The 19,763-nt window shown below is 25.5% G+C and overlaps 1 protein-coding gene across 3 annotated transcripts in view; it reads left to right on the top strand.

Moving 5' to 3' along the window:
- The first annotated feature begins 18,700 nt into the window (after window positions 1-18,700).
- The window catches only part of LOC123266731 (CUGBP Elav-like family member 2), a 38,728-nt gene continuing 37,665 nt past the window's right edge, over window positions 18,701-19,763 (top strand). For 2 of the 3 annotated variants that reach the window (XM_044731121.1, XM_044731123.1), the window contains exon 1: window positions 18,714-19,007. Coding sequence is in view for 2 of the 3 variants with exons in the window: in XM_044731123.1 (XP_044587058.1) it covers window positions 18,941-19,007 (67 nt within the window). In the remaining variant the exon portion in view is untranslated. Of the gene's footprint in view, window positions 19,008-19,763 lie in introns of all 3 variants that reach the window. The other variant, XM_044731124.1, reaches the window with a different exon arrangement.

Here is a 19,763-nt window from a genome sequence, read left to right on the forward strand (position 1 = left end):
AGGATGAGCTTATATCTTTAAAAATGTCAATAGTTTACAAGATACAAGGTCATTTCTTAATTATGAATCTATTTTAATTATTTTAATAAATTTTTTAAAAATTTCTAAACAAAAAACTTATTTTCATAATTTGAGTAAGGTAAAAGCCCCAATAGATGATCACGTACCAGTATATGATCACTCCATGTATTTGTATATCTATATTCACAAATATAGGTATACAAATACATGGAGTGATCATATACTGGTACATGATCATCTATTGGGGCTTTTACCTTATAGATTAAAAATTCTAATTTCTAAAAGTCGATCAATTTTTTTTTTAATTAATTTAATTATTTAAAAAAATTGACTCAATATATTTTTACTCTTAATTATTTTTATAATTAAAAAAAAAAAAAATTTTCTAAACAATTGACTAAAAATTAATCTTAGAATCTCAAGGTGATCAAAAAATATTAAATAAAAATCCAACTTACTCAAAAAATGTTAAACAATTGAAAAAAAAATTCCCATAGAAAAATTGAATGACTTAATTTGTCAATTAAAAAAATAACTAAAGAAAGTAATTTTATTTTTTTGACAATTGTATATACGAAAGAATGGATTAACATATTTAAAGTATAGCATTTATAGAAACTTATCTTTTAATTATTAATTATTGTGTACTTTAATTATAATTTTAATGGAATCTTAATTATAAATTATAAATTATAAATTGACAGCCGTTAACTGAGCCAAAATGTTTTCTATATATTTGCACTTTGTTAATAGAATTCACTAACTAAATAAATAATTGTTATTACCACAGTAATATTTATATGCAATGCACAATATATAAATATATAAATATATTAACATTCCATGAATAATTAATTGGAGATTTTGTAAATAAGTTTCTTTAAAAGAAAGAAGAGTTAGAGAGAGAAAATGATTTTTTAAACAATTTATCAGTAAACGGCAGATTCAAAAATACACTATTGTTTAGACAGGCTTCGAGTACTTAAAACTGTGTACTTAAAATGGTGAAATGTGTGAATGTCCCCGACAAAATGGCCGTCCATTAAAAAGGTTAGCTTGAGTCAAGAAAAAAATTTTTTAAGCTAAAAAAAAAATTATTTAAGTACTTAAAAAAATTTTTTAAGACAATTAAACTCTTCAAAATTATTTTCTTAAAGTAAAAGTACCCAGTAGTTGAACAGGTTTCAAAGTAAAACGTATTTGACCCTACTTTTAATATAAAGATGTATTTATTAGTTCAAATTAGTGATTTTCATGAAAATATAAACAATTTTAGATTGAAGCGCAAAATAACAAAGATAATTTAATATTTATATTTTGACAACGGTTTTAAGATAGACTAAAGGAGTAGTAGTTGAACAATCAATTCTGACAAGCCGCAGTAGTTGAACACTCCGGGAGCAGTAGTTGAACTAATAAAATATATGGCAATAGACACACCAAAAATTTTCAACGTTTTATTGAAATATCTAAAGAAGTAAACAATATTATCGATTAATATTAAGAATAATACTGTGAATACTTAATGTTCATTTAATAATGAGAAATATTTGTATTTAATTTTTTTAATTACATTTTTTATGAATGACAATGCAAATTTTCAATTATACATCAAAAAAACTCAATTCAAAACGTTCAATAATTTTTAGCTATAAAACTTATTTAATTTGCAGTAATTAATACAAATCACAATGCTGATCACTAGTCTATAAACCTATTAGAGATTAGAGTGCTGTTAAAATTATACGGCCCCAGCTTGTTCAAGTTGTGGGTACCGCTTTTAAAATTTGGAGGTACAGTTAGACGCTAAAATTAAATATAAAAATTATAGTTTATGTCTTTGCAAAAAATATATATTATTTAGAAAAGACTATTTTATTGGGTGGTACAATTTTTTTTACTTAAAATGATGATATACCGTTTTTTGTACTGATTGTTCGGTTTACGGTTTAGTATCTTTTTCATGAAAAAAATATCATCTATAACGTGTTATTGATTAGTATAAAAAATAATACTGTGAATACTTAATATGTTCATTTAAAAATGAGAAATATTTGTATTTAATTTTTTTAATTACATTTTTTATGAATGACAAAGCAAATTTTCAATTATAACTCAAAAAAACTCAATTCAAAACGTTCAATAATTTTTAGCTACACGAATTTTTAGCTATAAAACTTATTTAATTTGCAGTAATTAATACAAATCACAATGCTGATCACTAGTCTATAAACCTATTAGAGATTATAGTGCTGTTAAAATTATACGGCCCCAGCTTGTTCAAGTTCTGGGTACCGCTTTTCAAATTTGGAGGTATAGTTAGACGGTAAAATTTAATATAAAAATTATAGTTTAGGTCTTTGCAAAAAATATGTATTATTTAGAAATAGTATATTACACCCCTTGAGAAGGAAAATAAGAAAAGCCTCAGATCACATGTAATTGTTGGCCAAGGCGAAGCCGAGGTCAACAAACATGTGATCTGAGGTTTTCTTTTTTACTTCCCAAGGGCTGTATAATATTTTTTTGTCCGAGGAAGGAGGAAAGCGGCAACTTTGTTTAGCGCAGTGAGACCAAAGTTGCCACTTTCCGCCCAGAGGGCAAAAAAGACTATTTTATTGGGTGGTACAATTTTTTTTACTTAAAATGATGATATACCGTTTTTTGTACTGATTGTTCGGTTTACGGTTTAGTACTTTTTTCATGAAAAAAATAGCATCTATCGGCTATTCTTTTTATGTCAACTTTTAAGTTAGCAAAAATATAATTGTTTTGATTTATAATTGAAAAATCTTACAGAAATCAATTACTGTATCATTGAATAATTATAATATGCGCATATTACTCATAATAAATATACGGATTTTGTATTACAACAATTCGAAAAGCCTGTTCAAGTACTGGTCCCATTTTTATAAGTGTTCAAATACTGGGTACTTTACCTTAGTTCAAAAATTTTTAATTTTTTCCGAAGATATTTTGCCTGGGGATATTAATGCACGTAACTACTTAAAATATACATACACTTATTGATATATATGTTTATTTATGATCTATGATCTATAAATAAATATGTATGAGTATACTCATTGAAACACTTGAACTATTATTAAAAACAGTTGGTAATTTTTTTTATTTTTTATTAATATATACATATATAGATGTGCTGATGATAAGTCATAATTATTTTATTTTAGTACTTTTAAATTTAATCCGGTCAGTCCCTCGATTTGTTTTTATTAATTTATTATTATTATTAACCCGCCAGGTTTTTTATTCCAATTTAAAATTCTCAAAATTTTTGTTACGATTTTTGTTATCATTTTAATAAAAAAAAGTGATTTTTTAATGAATTATTTTTTTTAATAAACCAAATTTATGATTTTATGTGAATTATGATTATTATTTATAATAATATTTATTAATTAGTAAGATGAAGGTAAAAAATTAATATTAATCACTGAGAAAAATTTTTAAATAATTAAATTTTTTTTAGTAAAAATAGAAAATGATTATTTGTTTAACAATTACAAATGCGTAGTCAGAAATTAAAAAATTAATTTAAAAATTTTGTAGTTTTTAATTTCGTTTAAAAATTTTCCAAATTTTGACTGCATTATACTTTTTAATCAAAAAATTTGAAAACTAAAAATATGAAAAAAAAAATTGAAAATTTTCCGACCCAAAATAAAAACCTTATAAATATTTTATAAGAAAATTACATAGGTAAAATATTTTTTTTTACTTACTCGACATTTTTGTTTAAAAAATAAATTATCAAGGTCGTCAAAAATGAATTAAAAAAAATATTTCGAGCGACCTTTGAGCAACAATAGACATTGTAAATAATAATAATAATAATAACAATATTTGTGCCTGAATAAAAATAGTGATCCGCACACTTAAATTCTCAAGCTTATCCTTGATTTAAAACCAAACTCGAGGGTTTTTTTTCTCAAAGCAAGCGATCAAAAGTTGTTGTAATCTTTGTTAATTACCACAAAAAATAAAATTATGTAAATAAACGTTAAAACAATAATATCAAATTGTGTGTTGAATTGTTCTTTTATAATCTTTCAACAATAAGTTTATAGAAAGTGCTTGACCTGCACACAAAAAGAAAAATTTCTTGACTGGAGAACAAAATTCTTGGCTCAAGAAAATTTTCGGGTACTGAAGAAAGACCGAAGTTGTGTTGGCCGAAGTAAAAATTTTTCTTGAAATTTTATTCTTGGTGGAAGTCATTTTTTCTTAATTCAAATTATCATAAATACTTGATCCAATAAATTTTTATATTCGATCAAGATTTTTAGATATTTTAGGGAAGCAACGCCACATACTTTAGCTAAGAAAAAAATTTTCTTACCTTGAGAAAATTTTTCTATTGAATATTTGATACCCATTTTATAATATTTTAGCGTGCAATTATACATATTGAATGAAAAAAAATGATGAAATATTATTTGATCTTCCCATTTGACATGTTAATCAATAAAAATATTAATGAAAATTAACTTCTATCTTTATATTTAATTTTTTGGAGCAAGAGAGAAATTTTCTCAAGACAAGAAAATTTACTTCTATCAAGAACTAAATTTTTTGGAGCTTCGAGGCTGAATTTTCTGAAAACAACAAAATTTTCTTGACTTAAATAAATTTTCTTGGATCAAGATACGTATTTCTTAAAGCAAGAGAATTAATTTTTGGAATAAGTGAAATTTCTTGTCAAAAAAAAATTTTTTTTTTTGCTCAAGAAAATAATCAGGAAGAAAAATATTTTCTTGGCTCAAGTGAACCTTTCTTTCTGTGCAGATTATCCCTGAAACTTTCCGTTATTTTTCCAAAAAATTTGACTTAAAAATTTCTTAAGGGCTAGAATTATTTAACGCTCGATTTTGATTTGCTTGGCGGCATTCAACGCAATTTTTTAAAAACAAAAATTGTTTGTCTTGAGTCGATGGATTAAAGAAATTAAAAGTTATCTAAAAAAAAAAACGAGTATTTAGAAATTTTTTAATGGCTAGAATTTTTGAACTTGTCGTTCGATTTTGACTTGCTTGGCGGTACTTGACTTAGTTTTTCAAGTCCAAAAAAGTGTCTGATGTCTGGAGTTGATTAGTCAAATATTTAGAAAGTTATTTAGAAAAAACTTAAAAAAAATGTCTTTTTGGTTTTTATTTTTTGAATTTCTGTGAAAGGGCTCTGGCGATTGACTTTAAAATCTAATCAGATCGAAGTCTCAATGAACACTTTAGAACGCCGTGTCGCTCATCTCGATCGGTTGATTCGTTCTAAAGATATCCTACGGCAAAATTTTATTTACATACATACACACGGCCGGACGTCCAGCCGGGAATAGTCGGAACAGCTTCCTAGGACCTCAAAACCCGGAAATCTAATGAAAACTCTTATTCTCAAAATTCCACCGACAATCAATAACTTGGTATTTTTTTTTAAATTAATTTTCAAAGCGAGAAGTTTAAAAATGTCAAAGTTGTTGGAAAAACTAATGGTAAAAAATGAAATAACTTTATTATCGAAATATCTTTCTCAAGTTTCTAATTTCTTATTCGAAATAAATTAATAAAAGTCGTAACTTTGAATCACTGGATAATGTAGTAGAATAGGTTTTATCGGTGTAATAAGTAGAGTATAAAAAAAATTAAGTATATGGGGCAATCCATGTGAAATGGGAAAATGACTAAAATTTTTTAATTTCTATAATTCATTCCAATTTAGTCCTAATTTATTATTAAAAGTTTATATTTTACTAATTTATAAAGAACATTTTTTTCAATCAATATGAAAATCGATTTTTCTCTCCTAGTAACTTTTCAGCCATACTAATTTGTATCCGGGTCAAATGTTGTTTCAATAGTTTTAAGAACAAATTCGTTTTATGTTTGTTATTAACTAACATATTTATTATTATAGTTTTAAGAAGAAATTTTTTTATGTTCGTTATTAATTAACACCCAAATTTATCAAGATCGTGTTGTCAGCATGCTAAATCCTTTATTTGTGTTTTTTAATTAGTTTTTTTTAATTATCCTAAATAATTTATAGTTAAATATATAAACAATAATGTTTCTAAGGTTGAAATAATATAAAAGTCTTTTTAATAAACAACTTGATGTAGACATTTTGTACTTGTCCTACCAGTCACAAATGCCTGTCCCACCAGTCACAATAAAAAAAATTATTTTAATTGTTTCTACGTAGGTAATCAGTTTCTCTTCATAATATTGAATGTTTTTAGGATAAATTTTGTATTGAGAGGGAAGTATTTTTTAAAAGTTTAGTGGTCGAACTGAAATTGGACTTTAAGTATACCTTTGGTAAGAGAGAAGGATTTTTCTTAGTCTCACCAGTCACACTCAGTCAAATGATAATTACGAGAAACTTAAAAAGTAATCGAGGTTTTTGACAAAGGGATCTTGTTAATTAGTTATTCTTCTATATTACAAGATAAATTTTACTATAGTATTAGTTTCAGTCACATTATTATAGCTTATAATTGATGGAATTTCAGAGTCAAATGTCCCACCAGTCACTATGGAATGCCCCTAAAATAATACTCGTATACGGAAAAAAGTAAACTGTAATAAATAACAGTCGATTTATAATAAGTAATGATCAACTGCTAAAAATTACCATTTCAAACAGTAAAATCGTGATTTTACTATTCACTTTATAATATTTACCATTTAAACGTTACAATTTACTCTTTACATGGAAGAAAATACTATTTCAAACAGTAATATTCGCTATGTAAATGTCTAAAATGTTAAAGTATAATAATTAAGTATTCAGACTTTGATATTTATCATTTCGTACCTAAAAAATGATCTTATGATATGTAAAAAGTATAAAATAAAGTTAGTAAATTTCTAATACAAACAACGTCAATATTTACAAAGTAAAATGGTAAATTTTAAACGCAACGCTAAAAATCAAACTGTAATTATTGACTTGCTTGGACTGGTAAAATGTATATTTTAAAAGTATAATTTTTATTGTTTCAAATGTAAATTCTCCCAAAGTGGAACCCCCTTCTCTTTCATCTAAGTTCCCCTTCTCCTCATAATATCGACTATATATTGAAATGGCAATTTTTACTGTTTGAAACTGTAATTTTTTAGGATGAATGAGTCGTTATTTACTATAGTGACAGCTACTAATCACTTATTTTGGATATTAAATTATAAATTGTGACTTTTATACTTTCTACATTAAGTTCTGTAATATTTATTTTTTTGCCACCCCGCACTGATAGAAGGATTTATTTATATTAAAAAAATATTTGTTAATAGTTAACAAATCATTTATTAGAGACCATTTTTTAGTATCAAACAAATATTTCTTAGTATTTAAAATGATTTGTTTGTATTTAATAAATCAGATATTCATTTATTAAATATTAATAAATCTTTTTAAATACTAAGAAATATTTGTTAAGGACTAAAAAGTGGTCTCTAATAAATGATTTGTTAAATATTAACAAATATTTTTAACTATAAACAAATCCTTCTATCAGTGCGATATCCGCTTTACTGTTTGAAACTATAAAAAATAACCGGAATCCGAGTGAATATTACAGTTTACTTTTTTCCGTGTAGATATAAAAATCTTCTGCGTCATAAATTAGGAATTATATAAAAATATTAAATGATTATTGAAAAAAGAGATTTGATGAAAACTCTTCTCAAAATTGAAGCGAAATCAATAACTTGATATTTTTTAAAATAATCCATTTCCAAACCGGGAAGTTAATAATTCCTGTCTTTCACACCCCTGATTTTAGTGAAAAAGGTCCAAAAGCTGAAGGGAGAGAAGGAGAAGCGTAAAGTGTCAGGAGCGTTGATTAAATTGTTTTTTTTATTTCTCTTTTGGGTTTTATGAAAATAATTTCGTTCACAATTTGCTTTTGCTTTTGTTCCTCATCTCCGGACGGGAGTAGGAGGAAGAAGGGAGTACGCATGCGTAAGAGGGTTAGATCGGTGAAGGTTATTGATTTGCAAGTGCTCACTCTCGCAGGGCTCCAGACTAGACAATCAAAATCATTCAATAGCAGATTTAATCTTTTTAACAAACCCCTGAGTCCTCTGAGCCTTAATGTAGTCCGAGTCAGTTTTATAATTTTTTATCATTTTTTTTTATACTGTACTTTTATTATCAGCACAGAAGGCTCTTTCTGCCGATTAATTTTTTTCCATTATAGCCGTGTCACTAAAGAACATCTTTGAGCTAATTAGCATGCAAGGACGAGCCTGTTTGCCTCTGTTATGCAACGCCAGGCAAAACCCCCTCGATCTATTTATACAAATGCTCTCTTTACTTGCAAACTTTTTAATATAAAACCTTCCTTCAGTTAGGAGAGTTACTGACGATTTTATAACTTACAACTTTTATTTGAGTCTTAATATTAGACGAGGATTTATAGAGAAAATTTTGAAAGTTTTTTATTAAGTACAATGAAAAAAAAAATTATATGAATAGAGATGTAAAATTTACATTTTTAAATAATGTACATTTACAAAAAAAATACTGTTAAATTAACAGGATTAATATATAAAAACTATATAATTATTTAATATAATATTAGCAACTTTGCAGTGACTACATGACTGCCGTGACTTGTGAAATATAAAAAAATAAAGTTTTGCTTTATTAAATAATGACTTTTGTTAAATTGGACTATATTTTCTTAACTATTGACGTTTTTAAAGATATAAGCTCATCTTGATGTTACATTCATCAAGAGCTTTCATTTGAGTACCCATATGCATTTTTGATATATTTTCCATATATACATATATATATATATATATATATATATATATATATATATATATATATATATATATATATATATATATATATAATATATTTTTAAAAATATAAGCTCATCCTGATGTTATACTCATCAAGAGCTTTCATTTGAGTACCCACACGCATTTTGATATATTTTTCATATATACATATATATAATATATATATATATAAATATATAAAATATATGAAAAATTGATGTGGGTACTCAAATGAAAGGTTTTGATGAGTGTAATGTCGGGGTGAGCTTATATCGTCGAAAATGTCAATATTTCACAAGATACAAGGTCATTTCTTAATTATGTATCTAGAGATAGAGCATTTTCAAATGCAGCCTAAATACTTATCATCATTTGGTTAAAGGATTAAAAAAATTTTCATTTTACAGAATAACGGAGAAATTATTTATAAAACTATATAGTTTTAATAAATCCTTAACTAGACAGTAAAAAAAAATATATATATATAAACTAGCAACCTTGCAGTCATTATGTGACTTGTAAACTATAAATAAAAAAAATTTTGGTTTATTAAATAATGACTTTTGTTAAATTGCACTATACTTTCTTAACTATTGATGTTTTTAAAGATATAAGCTCATCTTGATATTACACTCAAGAGCTTTCATTTGAGTACCCACATGCATTTTGATATATTTTTCATATATACATATATATAATATATATAAATATATGAAAAATCAATGTGGGTACTGAAATGAAAGGTTTCGGTGAGTGTAACATCCGGATGAGCTTATATCTATAAAAATGACGATAGTTCACAAGATACAAGGTAATTTCTTAATTATGTATCTAGAGATAAAACATTTTTGAATGCAGCTTAAATAAATTTTTCCGAATTTAATTTATATGTATGTAAACTTCATTTATCATGTCGACGTATGTACCGTGACTAAAATCCCGGCTTACTGCTTGTAACATTAAAGGTTACTAGTAACCTTGCTTAATTAAATAATTAATTTTGTTAAATTGCACTGTACTTTCTTAACTATTGACGTTTTTAAAGATATAAGCTCATCCTGATGTTATACTCATCAAGAGCTTTCATTTGAGTACCCACATGCATTTTTGATATTTTTCATTTATTCATATATATAAATATATAAAATATATGAAAAATTGTTGTGGGTACTCAAATGAAAGGTCTCGATGAGTGTTACATCGGAATGAGCTTATATCTTTAAAAATGTCAATATTCCACAAAATACAAGGTAATTTCTTAATTATGTATATAGAGTATTTTCGAATGCAGGCTAAATACTGATCATAATAAATTGACTATCGGTGAGAATGATATGAAACTTTGAAAAGGCACAAATTCATGTGGACCTTTGTAATGACACTAAATTTCACAAAAACCGATTTAATCATGTGACTATCTTGAAGACAAAATTTTTCTTGGTATCTTAATAATATAGATGAACTATAAATAAAAAAAATTTTGTTTTATAAAATAATGAATTTGACTAAATTGCACTGTACTTTCTTAACTATTGACGTTTTTAAAGATATAAGCTCATCCTGATGTTATACTCATCAAGATCTTTCATTTGAGTACCCACATGCATTTTTTATATATTTTTCATATATTCATATATGTATAATATATATGAAATATATGAAAAATTGATGTGGGTACTCAAATGAAAGGTCTCAATGAGTGTAACATCGGGATAAGCTTATAACTTCAAAAATGTCAATATTTCAGAAGATACAAGGTAATTCCTTAATTATGTATCTAGAGATAGAGTATTATCGATCGCAGTCTAAATACTGATCATAATAAATTGACTATCTAAATAGGTGAGAATGATATGAAACCTTGAAAAAGCAAAAATTCATGTCAAGACCTTTGCAATGACACTAAATTTTACTAAAAAAACCGATTTTATCATTGACTATCAAGGAGACAAAATTTTTCTTATTCTCTTAATAATATAGATTAACAAAAAAATGGTGTTAATTTTTCAGATGTAAAAATATATATATCTCAAAATGTAAATTTGACAGTTATTTTCTGACAGAGAAATAGTAAATTTAATAGATTCTAATGTAATATTGAAAAGACTTTTTTTGCCCTGCTGATACAAAAAAAAAACTCTTGAACAAAAAAAAATATTTTGAAAAGTTTTATCTTTTTTATTTAAGTAAAAAAATTTTTGTACTTCATCAATTTTACTTCATTCAAGAATTTTCTCTAGAATAAATTTTTTCTCCACTGAACAAAAAGAAGCCTCCGTTTTTTAAATATTTAAAAAAAAACTTCAAACTAAATTAATTCTTAATTCTTCGACTCAATTTACAATTTAACAACTAAAAAAGTCCCTAAAGCTCCAACAATTTATTTTTCTAGACCATAATCTCCTACAAAGTAAAGTTAGGTGAGAAAAAGTTTAAAAAAAAAAATGTAGCCTAAACACGATGCACACCCAGAGTATCTGCGTTATTGCGATACAGTTGTGCACTAATGGGGGCGGAGGTATGATAAATTAGTCGGGCTTTCATAAACATTTCACAGCTGCTGCCGGGAACAGCAACAGAACAGAACAGTATACCTAACAGAACAGAACAGCGGCAGCTTCCACTCGTGATTTCCATTTGCGTATACGTCAAAACTCAAAACGTATGTATGTAATACATACAACCCATCTATTTTTATTTTTTGCTATTATTATTATTGTTATAAATATTCGCTAACATAACAACTCATTATCCGTATCCATATAAACAATGATGACGTATGGAATAAACATGTTGATTATTTTTTATTTTTTTTATTAATGAAAGATGAATTCAAATAATTAAATTTGAAATTGTTGAGGCATGTCGATGTAATATCGATTACTCCGCAAGTTAATAATTTAAAATAGACCCGTGCCGACGAATTGAAACAAAGAGAGTAACTGGTATATATATATATATATATATATATATATATATATATATATATATATATATATATATATATATATATATATGTTGGTAGTGTACTACGTGGTGTTATACATATATATGTAGTCAGTTAATACAAGATTCACCTTATAAATAATTTGTGTTATAGGCAACTATTGATTTGCCTCGTGATATTCCCTGGATACAAAATATACATTCTATACGCTTGTCTATATTATAACAGACAGTGATAACTGACGTATTGTTATCATTTCAATCTTTTTTTTTCTTTAGCTTCTTTGTTCATCTATTCTTTTTTTATGGAAGCTTTGATAAAAATTTTTTAGACGGGTAATTTCTTAATTTTGTGCAAGAAAATTCTTTAGATAGATTTTTTTAAATTTAATAAGCTTTATTAACTGTTAATAAATGATTTTTTAACATCAGGATTTAATAAATATTTATTAACAGTTAATAAATTATTTATTAGGCGATTTATTAAATGTTAATAAATATTTGTTTTTTTTTTTTTTTTTTTTTTTTTTTTACCAAGATGGCGGCTGACACGCAGCCTGTTAATAAATCTAATGAAACTTTCAAGTGTCATTCGAATATGAAAATACCAAAAATAGTGATCTGTATAATATGTGAAAGTGTTTATCATGAAGGTGATTTTAACAGATATACGGTACAGAAAGCACAAGTCGGTCCACAGCCGCAATATAAAGCAGAGGAAGTGTTGGGTGGGACTTGTTGAGGTCCAATATAGAAGAAGAGCAAAGAAAGCGTAAATGCTAGGAGAAAGAGGGGGGATCAGCCTTGTAAAAACCGAGAAAGGTGTACAAGTAAAAAGCAATTCTTCTATTTAAAAATATAAAAGATAATTATGAGCTGTGATAGAATTTGGTATTTTACAATAAACGTTATTATAATGTAATATAATTAATGCAAATAATTTATAAAGATGATTTTTGTTTATAAGCAATCTTGATATCTTATGAAATTGCAAGCGAAACAAATTCAATCAACAAAATATTTATTAACTGTTAATAAATATTTGTTAACTATTAATAAATATTTATTAACTATTAATAAATGTACTTTCCTCCCAAATAAATATTTGTTGAATTTTAAAAAATATTTATTGAAATTTAATAAATTAAATAGTTATTGATAGTTAAAAAATCCTTCTATCTATGTAAGTCTTTAAATTTTATTTTTTGATAGCTTAAAGATTTTAGCCGAGTTCTATTTTTGTACTACTTATTATTGATTTTATCTACCCCGGAAAAAAATTATAATAAGTTTTATAAGGTTTGAAAATTTTATTGAATTTTTAAAAATCATTATTACGATGACTGTGTAATTTTCTACATACTATTTTATTGAGTTTAAAATTACTGAGGAAATTTATAAAAATTTCAAATTTACAAAATTCTGTTTTTTTTTGTAATATTTTACTAGAAATTTTGGTTTGTTGAATAATTTCTTCTAAATTTATCGAATTTGTCTGTCATTATGATTCGATATTTTAATACCTTGAGAATATTAGCCCAGTTCTATTTTTGTACTACTTATTATTGATTTTATTTCACTAAGAAAAAAATTGTTTCCAAGTTTTATGAACTTTGTAAATTCAGTAAGGTTTATCAAAAATTATTATTATTATTATTCTCTTGTATTTTTAATATTTTTTTTTTTCGAATTAAAAATTACCAACTTCCAAAATTTTTGTTTTCTTTTTTTTAAATATTAAAAAAAACAAACATTTTTTTTAATTTTTTTGCATTTTAAATTATAGGAATTTATAGAAAAATTTATTTTAAGCATTAAAATTTTTTTTTAAATGGAGAAATCTTTAATAATTATCAATAAAAATTTTCCATTAATTTTTCTCAAAAGTAATAAAAAAAAAAAAAAAAAAAAAAAAAAATGCCTACAATTTGAAATTTCCCAGTTATTTTTCACTTACTCCTAATAGTAGTAGAGTTCAATCAATATTTCATTAAAACTTCATCATTATTTTTTAGCGAAGGTAAATTGGAAGGTAATGAAATATTTTGCTAACGAATTTTTTATTAAAACCTTTTATACCAACGCACACTTGTAATATACTCTCGAAAAATATTTAATATGATTAAAAACATTGCGATTTTGTAATTTCAAACTGTACATCCGGTATTTATCAACAAAATAATAACAATAATTTTAAATATTTTCTATTTTAAAAATAAAATAAAAAATCAAGAGATAATACTTTCCCAATTACAATTTTTTTCTCGACTAAAATTAAATTTTATTTTTTATATAAAAATTTTTAAAACAAAATAAGGTAAAAGCCCCAATTATTGACAGGGGTCTAAATATTGACGCTCTAAATTATTTTTAAATATATTTAATCATCTGTAATAAGAATAACTATCATATAAATTTTTATTAAATTCTAATTAATTAAAAAATTGAAAAAAATTACTGTCAGCTCAAAATATTGAATATTAATTATTAAAAAAAATAAAGAGCACCAGTTCATCAAACCAGCTTACGAGCGTCTATTTTCTTAACAACTTTGGTTAGAAAAGCATCTTTTTTAAATGCCGAGTTTAAATTAATTTCTTCGTCTAATAATATGATCTTTTTTTTTTTAATTAGCAATATATGAAAAATTTATAAAATTGAATAATCGAAATTAATTGTTTCCTTTATAATATTTAAATAATGGGTGTCAATAACTAGTTGATAATTTTTAAGTTGAATCTCATATTGACAGCCAGTCGACAGCGCTATCACGCCTTTTTGCACGACTCATGATGCGAAGCATCAGAGAGTGCTTTACGATCGAAAAATTTTTTTCGCCTCATTTTAGCAACTATTTTTAGTATTATAGCCTTGTTAGTTCACGAAATCAAGATATTTTGCATACTATTGTCGAGATAATTTAATGAAAATGAATTCCATACTTTCTAAAAATTGATTTACTGCAATAGAAACGGAAAAAAACATCAAAATAGGTCAAAAAATTTTCCTGTCCGTCATGTATGAAACCCGGAAACACTGTAACTTGTAAAAAAATCCATTATTTGAGTTAAATTTTTTTTTTAAAAATTCTAATCGACGATTGTAGGTCACTGAATGCGAATGGTTAATTAATTCAGTGTCGTTTAATTACAATTAATAAAAAACGAAAACTACAAGACTGTATATCTATATATATCCATGTAAAATTAACATGGATGGTGATATATCTATATCTATAGATATTATGTACATTTTATTTCACCAGGGTCGCTTGTGCAGTACCTTCCTACTACAGCTGTTTTTTCGGCAATTAATTTTGAACGACTTAAGTTTTTTTTTTTTTTTTTTATATTTCATAATTAAATGAGCATTATGAGTCGTGCACTTTTGGATTTTCCAAACTTTTTTTTTTACTTTAACCTAAAAAATTTACTGTAAGAGTTTGAACTCTTCTGATTGAATAAATTATTTTTAAATTAATTTTGATATTTTTAAAAGTAATTAATCATTTATGGAAATTATTATTAATAAACTTTAATAATATTGATTACTTAATAATAAGTTTCGATAAATAAGAATAAGCAGATGATTCTAAGCATGCGCAGTATAGGTGTCAATAATTGGGGCTAAGGTATGTCAATAATTAGATCAATCAGTTTTTTAACCTGCCAATAATTGATGTATCCGGATAATCTATTTAATTATTTAAAACTAATTGGTAAATATCACTGATTATCATTTTAAAAAAGGAAATTGATTAGTAAAAACATTACTTGAGACATTATCACAAACAAAATTCGACGATATTGATATTTGATTGCTTAAAAAAAATCAAATCATAACTTTATCTTTAATAGTGTCAATAATTGGGACTTTTACCTTATCTCAAGATCTAGTTAAAATTATTTTCTAATCTCGAGCCAAATATAACGAAAGAAGTTATCAAAATTCTCAGAAAAGATCTCTTGGCTATTCCGAGAACCCTTACGCTTAATTGTAACTTTATTCATCCAAATTTCCGAGTATAAAATTAATTCAAGTTAAATTTAAATACCGATAAGGATCATCGAGTTACAAATTACATTGCAGTGGTAATTATTAAGTTGCAATAAATAGCATGACACAATTAATAAGCGTAGAGGTAAATAATTTAATAAAATATCTAATCGTAGGTATTATATTGAGATTTCCCGTCACCACAACACGATCTTGCGTTATCATTGTTATCTCGAGCTCTGTGTACACTTTTAAATAGTTAAGATAAACCTGCCCGATAAGCATCATGCATACAACACTCTTGCATTAACATCGTTACTCATACACAAACTTATAACAATAATAACAATAATAATAATATTAATAAAATGGTACCAGCGAGCTAGCAAGTGTACGCAAACAATATATTAAGTCCAAGTCTTAATACAAGGCCTTACTTGCCCATGCCTCTGCCTGTACCTCCTACACTAACTGCGATATATATATATATATATATATATATATATATATATATATATATATATATATATATATATATAGATATAGAGTAGTCCGCCTTTGAATTAATTCTTCAACAACTTCTTATCTAAACTCTTTTATTTAAAAACGAACCTCTGATATCTTTATCAATTAATGATTAAATAAAGTCGTCAAAAAAAATATTTTTACTTTTTATTGATATAAAGATGTTATGAAAGAGGAATTTTTTTGATTTACATTTTTTGTTAAATTTATGCATAGAAAAATTTTTTATAAAAGGAAATTTAAGGGAAAATTAGTCTAAATTTGGTGATACAACTCTAATTATTGGTAAATTTTTAAAATGAAAATTTAAAAAATTCGACAAAGAAAATTTTCGGGAAAATTCGTGAAAAAATTGTTTAAAAAATTTTATTAGTTTTCCGGAAAATTTTTTCTAAAATAAATTTGAAGGAAAATCTTTAGAGAGCATTTTTAAAAATTTTTCACAAATCATTAGAAATTTCATAGAGAAAATTTTTTCTTAAAGAAATTTAAGGAAAAATTAGGCAAAATTTTGAGATACTTTTTCTGATTATTAGAAGTTTTTTAATTTTCGGAATGAAAATTTAAAAAATTAGAGAAAATTTCTTGGTGGAAATTTGAAGGAAAATCCGTGAAAAGGTTGCTTAAAAAATTTTTTTAGTTTTCCGGAAAATTTTTTCTAAAAGAAATTTAAAGGAAAATCTTTGGAAAGAATTTTAAAAAATTTCTAACGAATTATTAGAAATTTCATAGAGAAATTTAAGAAAAAGTTATGTATATATTTTTCTTAAGATTTTCCACAAATTACTGGAAAATTTTTAGTTTTAAAAAAATTTTCAGAATGAAAATAATTTTTTTTCTGAGGAAAAACAGTCGGAAAAGTTATTAAAAAAATTTATTACCACTTATTCACAAATTTTTGGAAAATTTTGCAAGCTTTGGACAAATTTTTGATATAAAATTGAAAAAAAATCAATCAATTCATTAAAAAAAAATTTTGGAGACTATATAATTTTCTGGGATAAAAAAAATTAATCGCTCATTAAAGAAAATTTTTTCCAAAAGACATTTAAAGGAAAATCCTTGGAAAGCATTTTTAAAATTTTTCTATAAGTCATAAGAAAATTCTAAAAGCTTCGAAGAAATTTCATAGAGAAAATTTACTCTTATAGAAATTTAAGGAAAAATAGTGATAAAAGTTATAAAAAAACTTTTCTGGAGATTTTCCACAAACTACTGAAAAATTTTTAAAGCTTCAAAGAAATTTTCAGAATGAAAATAAAAGAAAATCAGTTTTTAGAAAATAATTTTTGAGGAAAAACAGTCGGAAAAATTATTAAAAATTTTTTTATAACTTATTTACGAATTATTAGAAAAATTTGCAAGCTCTGTACAAATTTTCGGAATAAAATTGACAAAAAAAAATCAATCAATTCATTAAAGAAAATTTTGAAAACTCTATACAATTTTCTGAGAAAAAAAAAATCAATTGCTCATTAAAGACAAATTTTCTGTCATTGGAAAATTTTGAAAACTCCATCGAAAATTCCGGAATTAAAACAAATAATAATTAATCAAATCATTAACGAAAATTTTCCATAGAATTTTTCTTGAAATCATTGAAAAATTTTTAAAACCCCATCCAAATTTTCAAAGTAAAAAAAAAATCGATCAATTTATTAATTCATTAAAGAAAATTTTTGAATACTCTATATAAATTTTTGGGGTAAAAAAAATCAATCGCTCATAAAAGAAAATTTTTTTTTAAGTCATTAGAAAAATTTTGAAAACTTGATCCAAATTTCCGGAATTAAAAAAAAGAATTAATTCAATTATTAAAGTAAATTTTCCATAGAATTTTTCTTCAAATCATTGAAAAATTTTTTAAATTTCATCCAGATTTTTAGGATAAAAAAAATGTATCAATTTATTAAAGAAATTTTTTTTTAGGTCATTAGAAATTTTTTAAAAACTCCATCCAAATTCCCAGAATTAATCAAGTCATTAAAAAAATTTTCAAAGTAAAACTAAAAAACAAAAAAAATCGATCAAAAAGACAATACTAAGAATGACTGCACGAATTCCACCTAAAAAAAAAACTTCTGTCCTAAAAAATTCGACACAAATCCTCATACACAATATCCCCATCCATCCTAGCGCTGTACCTCAGGATAAGGACCTTTGGTTATCGAGTGCGAGGGTCGGTATTAGTTTGGGGAGGGTTGCTTTCCCCCGAAGCGGGGTTCAGCGTATCCACAAGGGTGTAGGGTGGAGGGTGTAGGGTGTAGGGTAGTAATATCCATAGTAGGCGTTCGGGGAGGATGTCGATGATAACCCGATAGTGGGAGAAGCACCTTGAGGTAGAGCGGGGGCGGACAGGCGCGGACGATCTCTCCCGTCCCGGTACTAAATTCTGCTCGGTCCCTCAGTCGTCTTTCTCTCGTTTGTTCTACTCTAGATTGTTGTTAATAAATAGTCCTATTATTTATGTTTTACAAGCCGAATATTTTTATTATCAAAAGTAACAACTAATTAGAATAATTACTTAACAAATAATCGGGCGCGAGTGTGTGCTGTGTTATTAAAATTATTTCATTTTTTTAGGTGATGTACCGCGTATTATTATCATTTAGTAATAATATTTAGTGATAATATTGTTGATGTATTTGGGTGTTGTGTACCACGGATTTACTGAGGAGACTCCCGGCCCAGAAAATATGACTTTTGGTGAGTTTTTTTCCTCGAAATTAATTCATAAATTAATTATTTATTTTTTTTATGTGGAATGTTTTTTTTTTTCGTTTTACTGTCAGCATGATTTTTTAGCACGGTGTTTTTTTTTTATTTCAGCATGAAAAATTAGCATGGATAGGCTTAGGAAATTTTTAAAAAATTGCACCCAGTGTGTGGGACACTCGGACCCCTATAAAAAAAAAATTAAAAAATTAATTAGGGTATTTTCGCGGACGAATTAATTATTAATGAGTGAGTGAGTTATTTCGAGTGGATAGAGTATGTAGTAATAGCATAGATGTGTGAGAGGAATTAACGATAGTATTATTACATCAGTAATATGTAAAATAATACAGAGAGGAAAATATAAGTACAAAGGTGCAGAAATATATTTTAAAAATAAAAGAGAGGGAGGCAATACCAACTCAAACCAATACAACACGTGTTCCGCGGTTAGTCTCCAAAATCCATAAAACGCATGCTAAATATAAATATATATTACAATACATTTATATATATATATATATGGATTTATATATGTGTATTTTGCATGATGCACTGTCTAGTCCCTCTGTTTTCACTATATGCTATTACATTTAGCCTTTGGCTTGGGTTAGTTTGTTATTATTGATGGTAATTATTGACGGGGATGGGAAAGCGCAAGTGAAAATTTGGTTTTTACGAGACTTGTTAAGTTAATAAGGACGCAAGTGCACAGCTTACGAACCAGCTGAGGTCAAACGATCGATA

Source organism: Cotesia glomerata, linkage group LG6 (assembly GCF_020080835.1).
Source record: "Cotesia glomerata isolate CgM1 linkage group LG6, MPM_Cglom_v2.3, whole genome shotgun sequence".
Lineage (NCBI taxonomy): Eukaryota > Metazoa > Arthropoda > Insecta > Hymenoptera > Braconidae > Cotesia > Cotesia glomerata.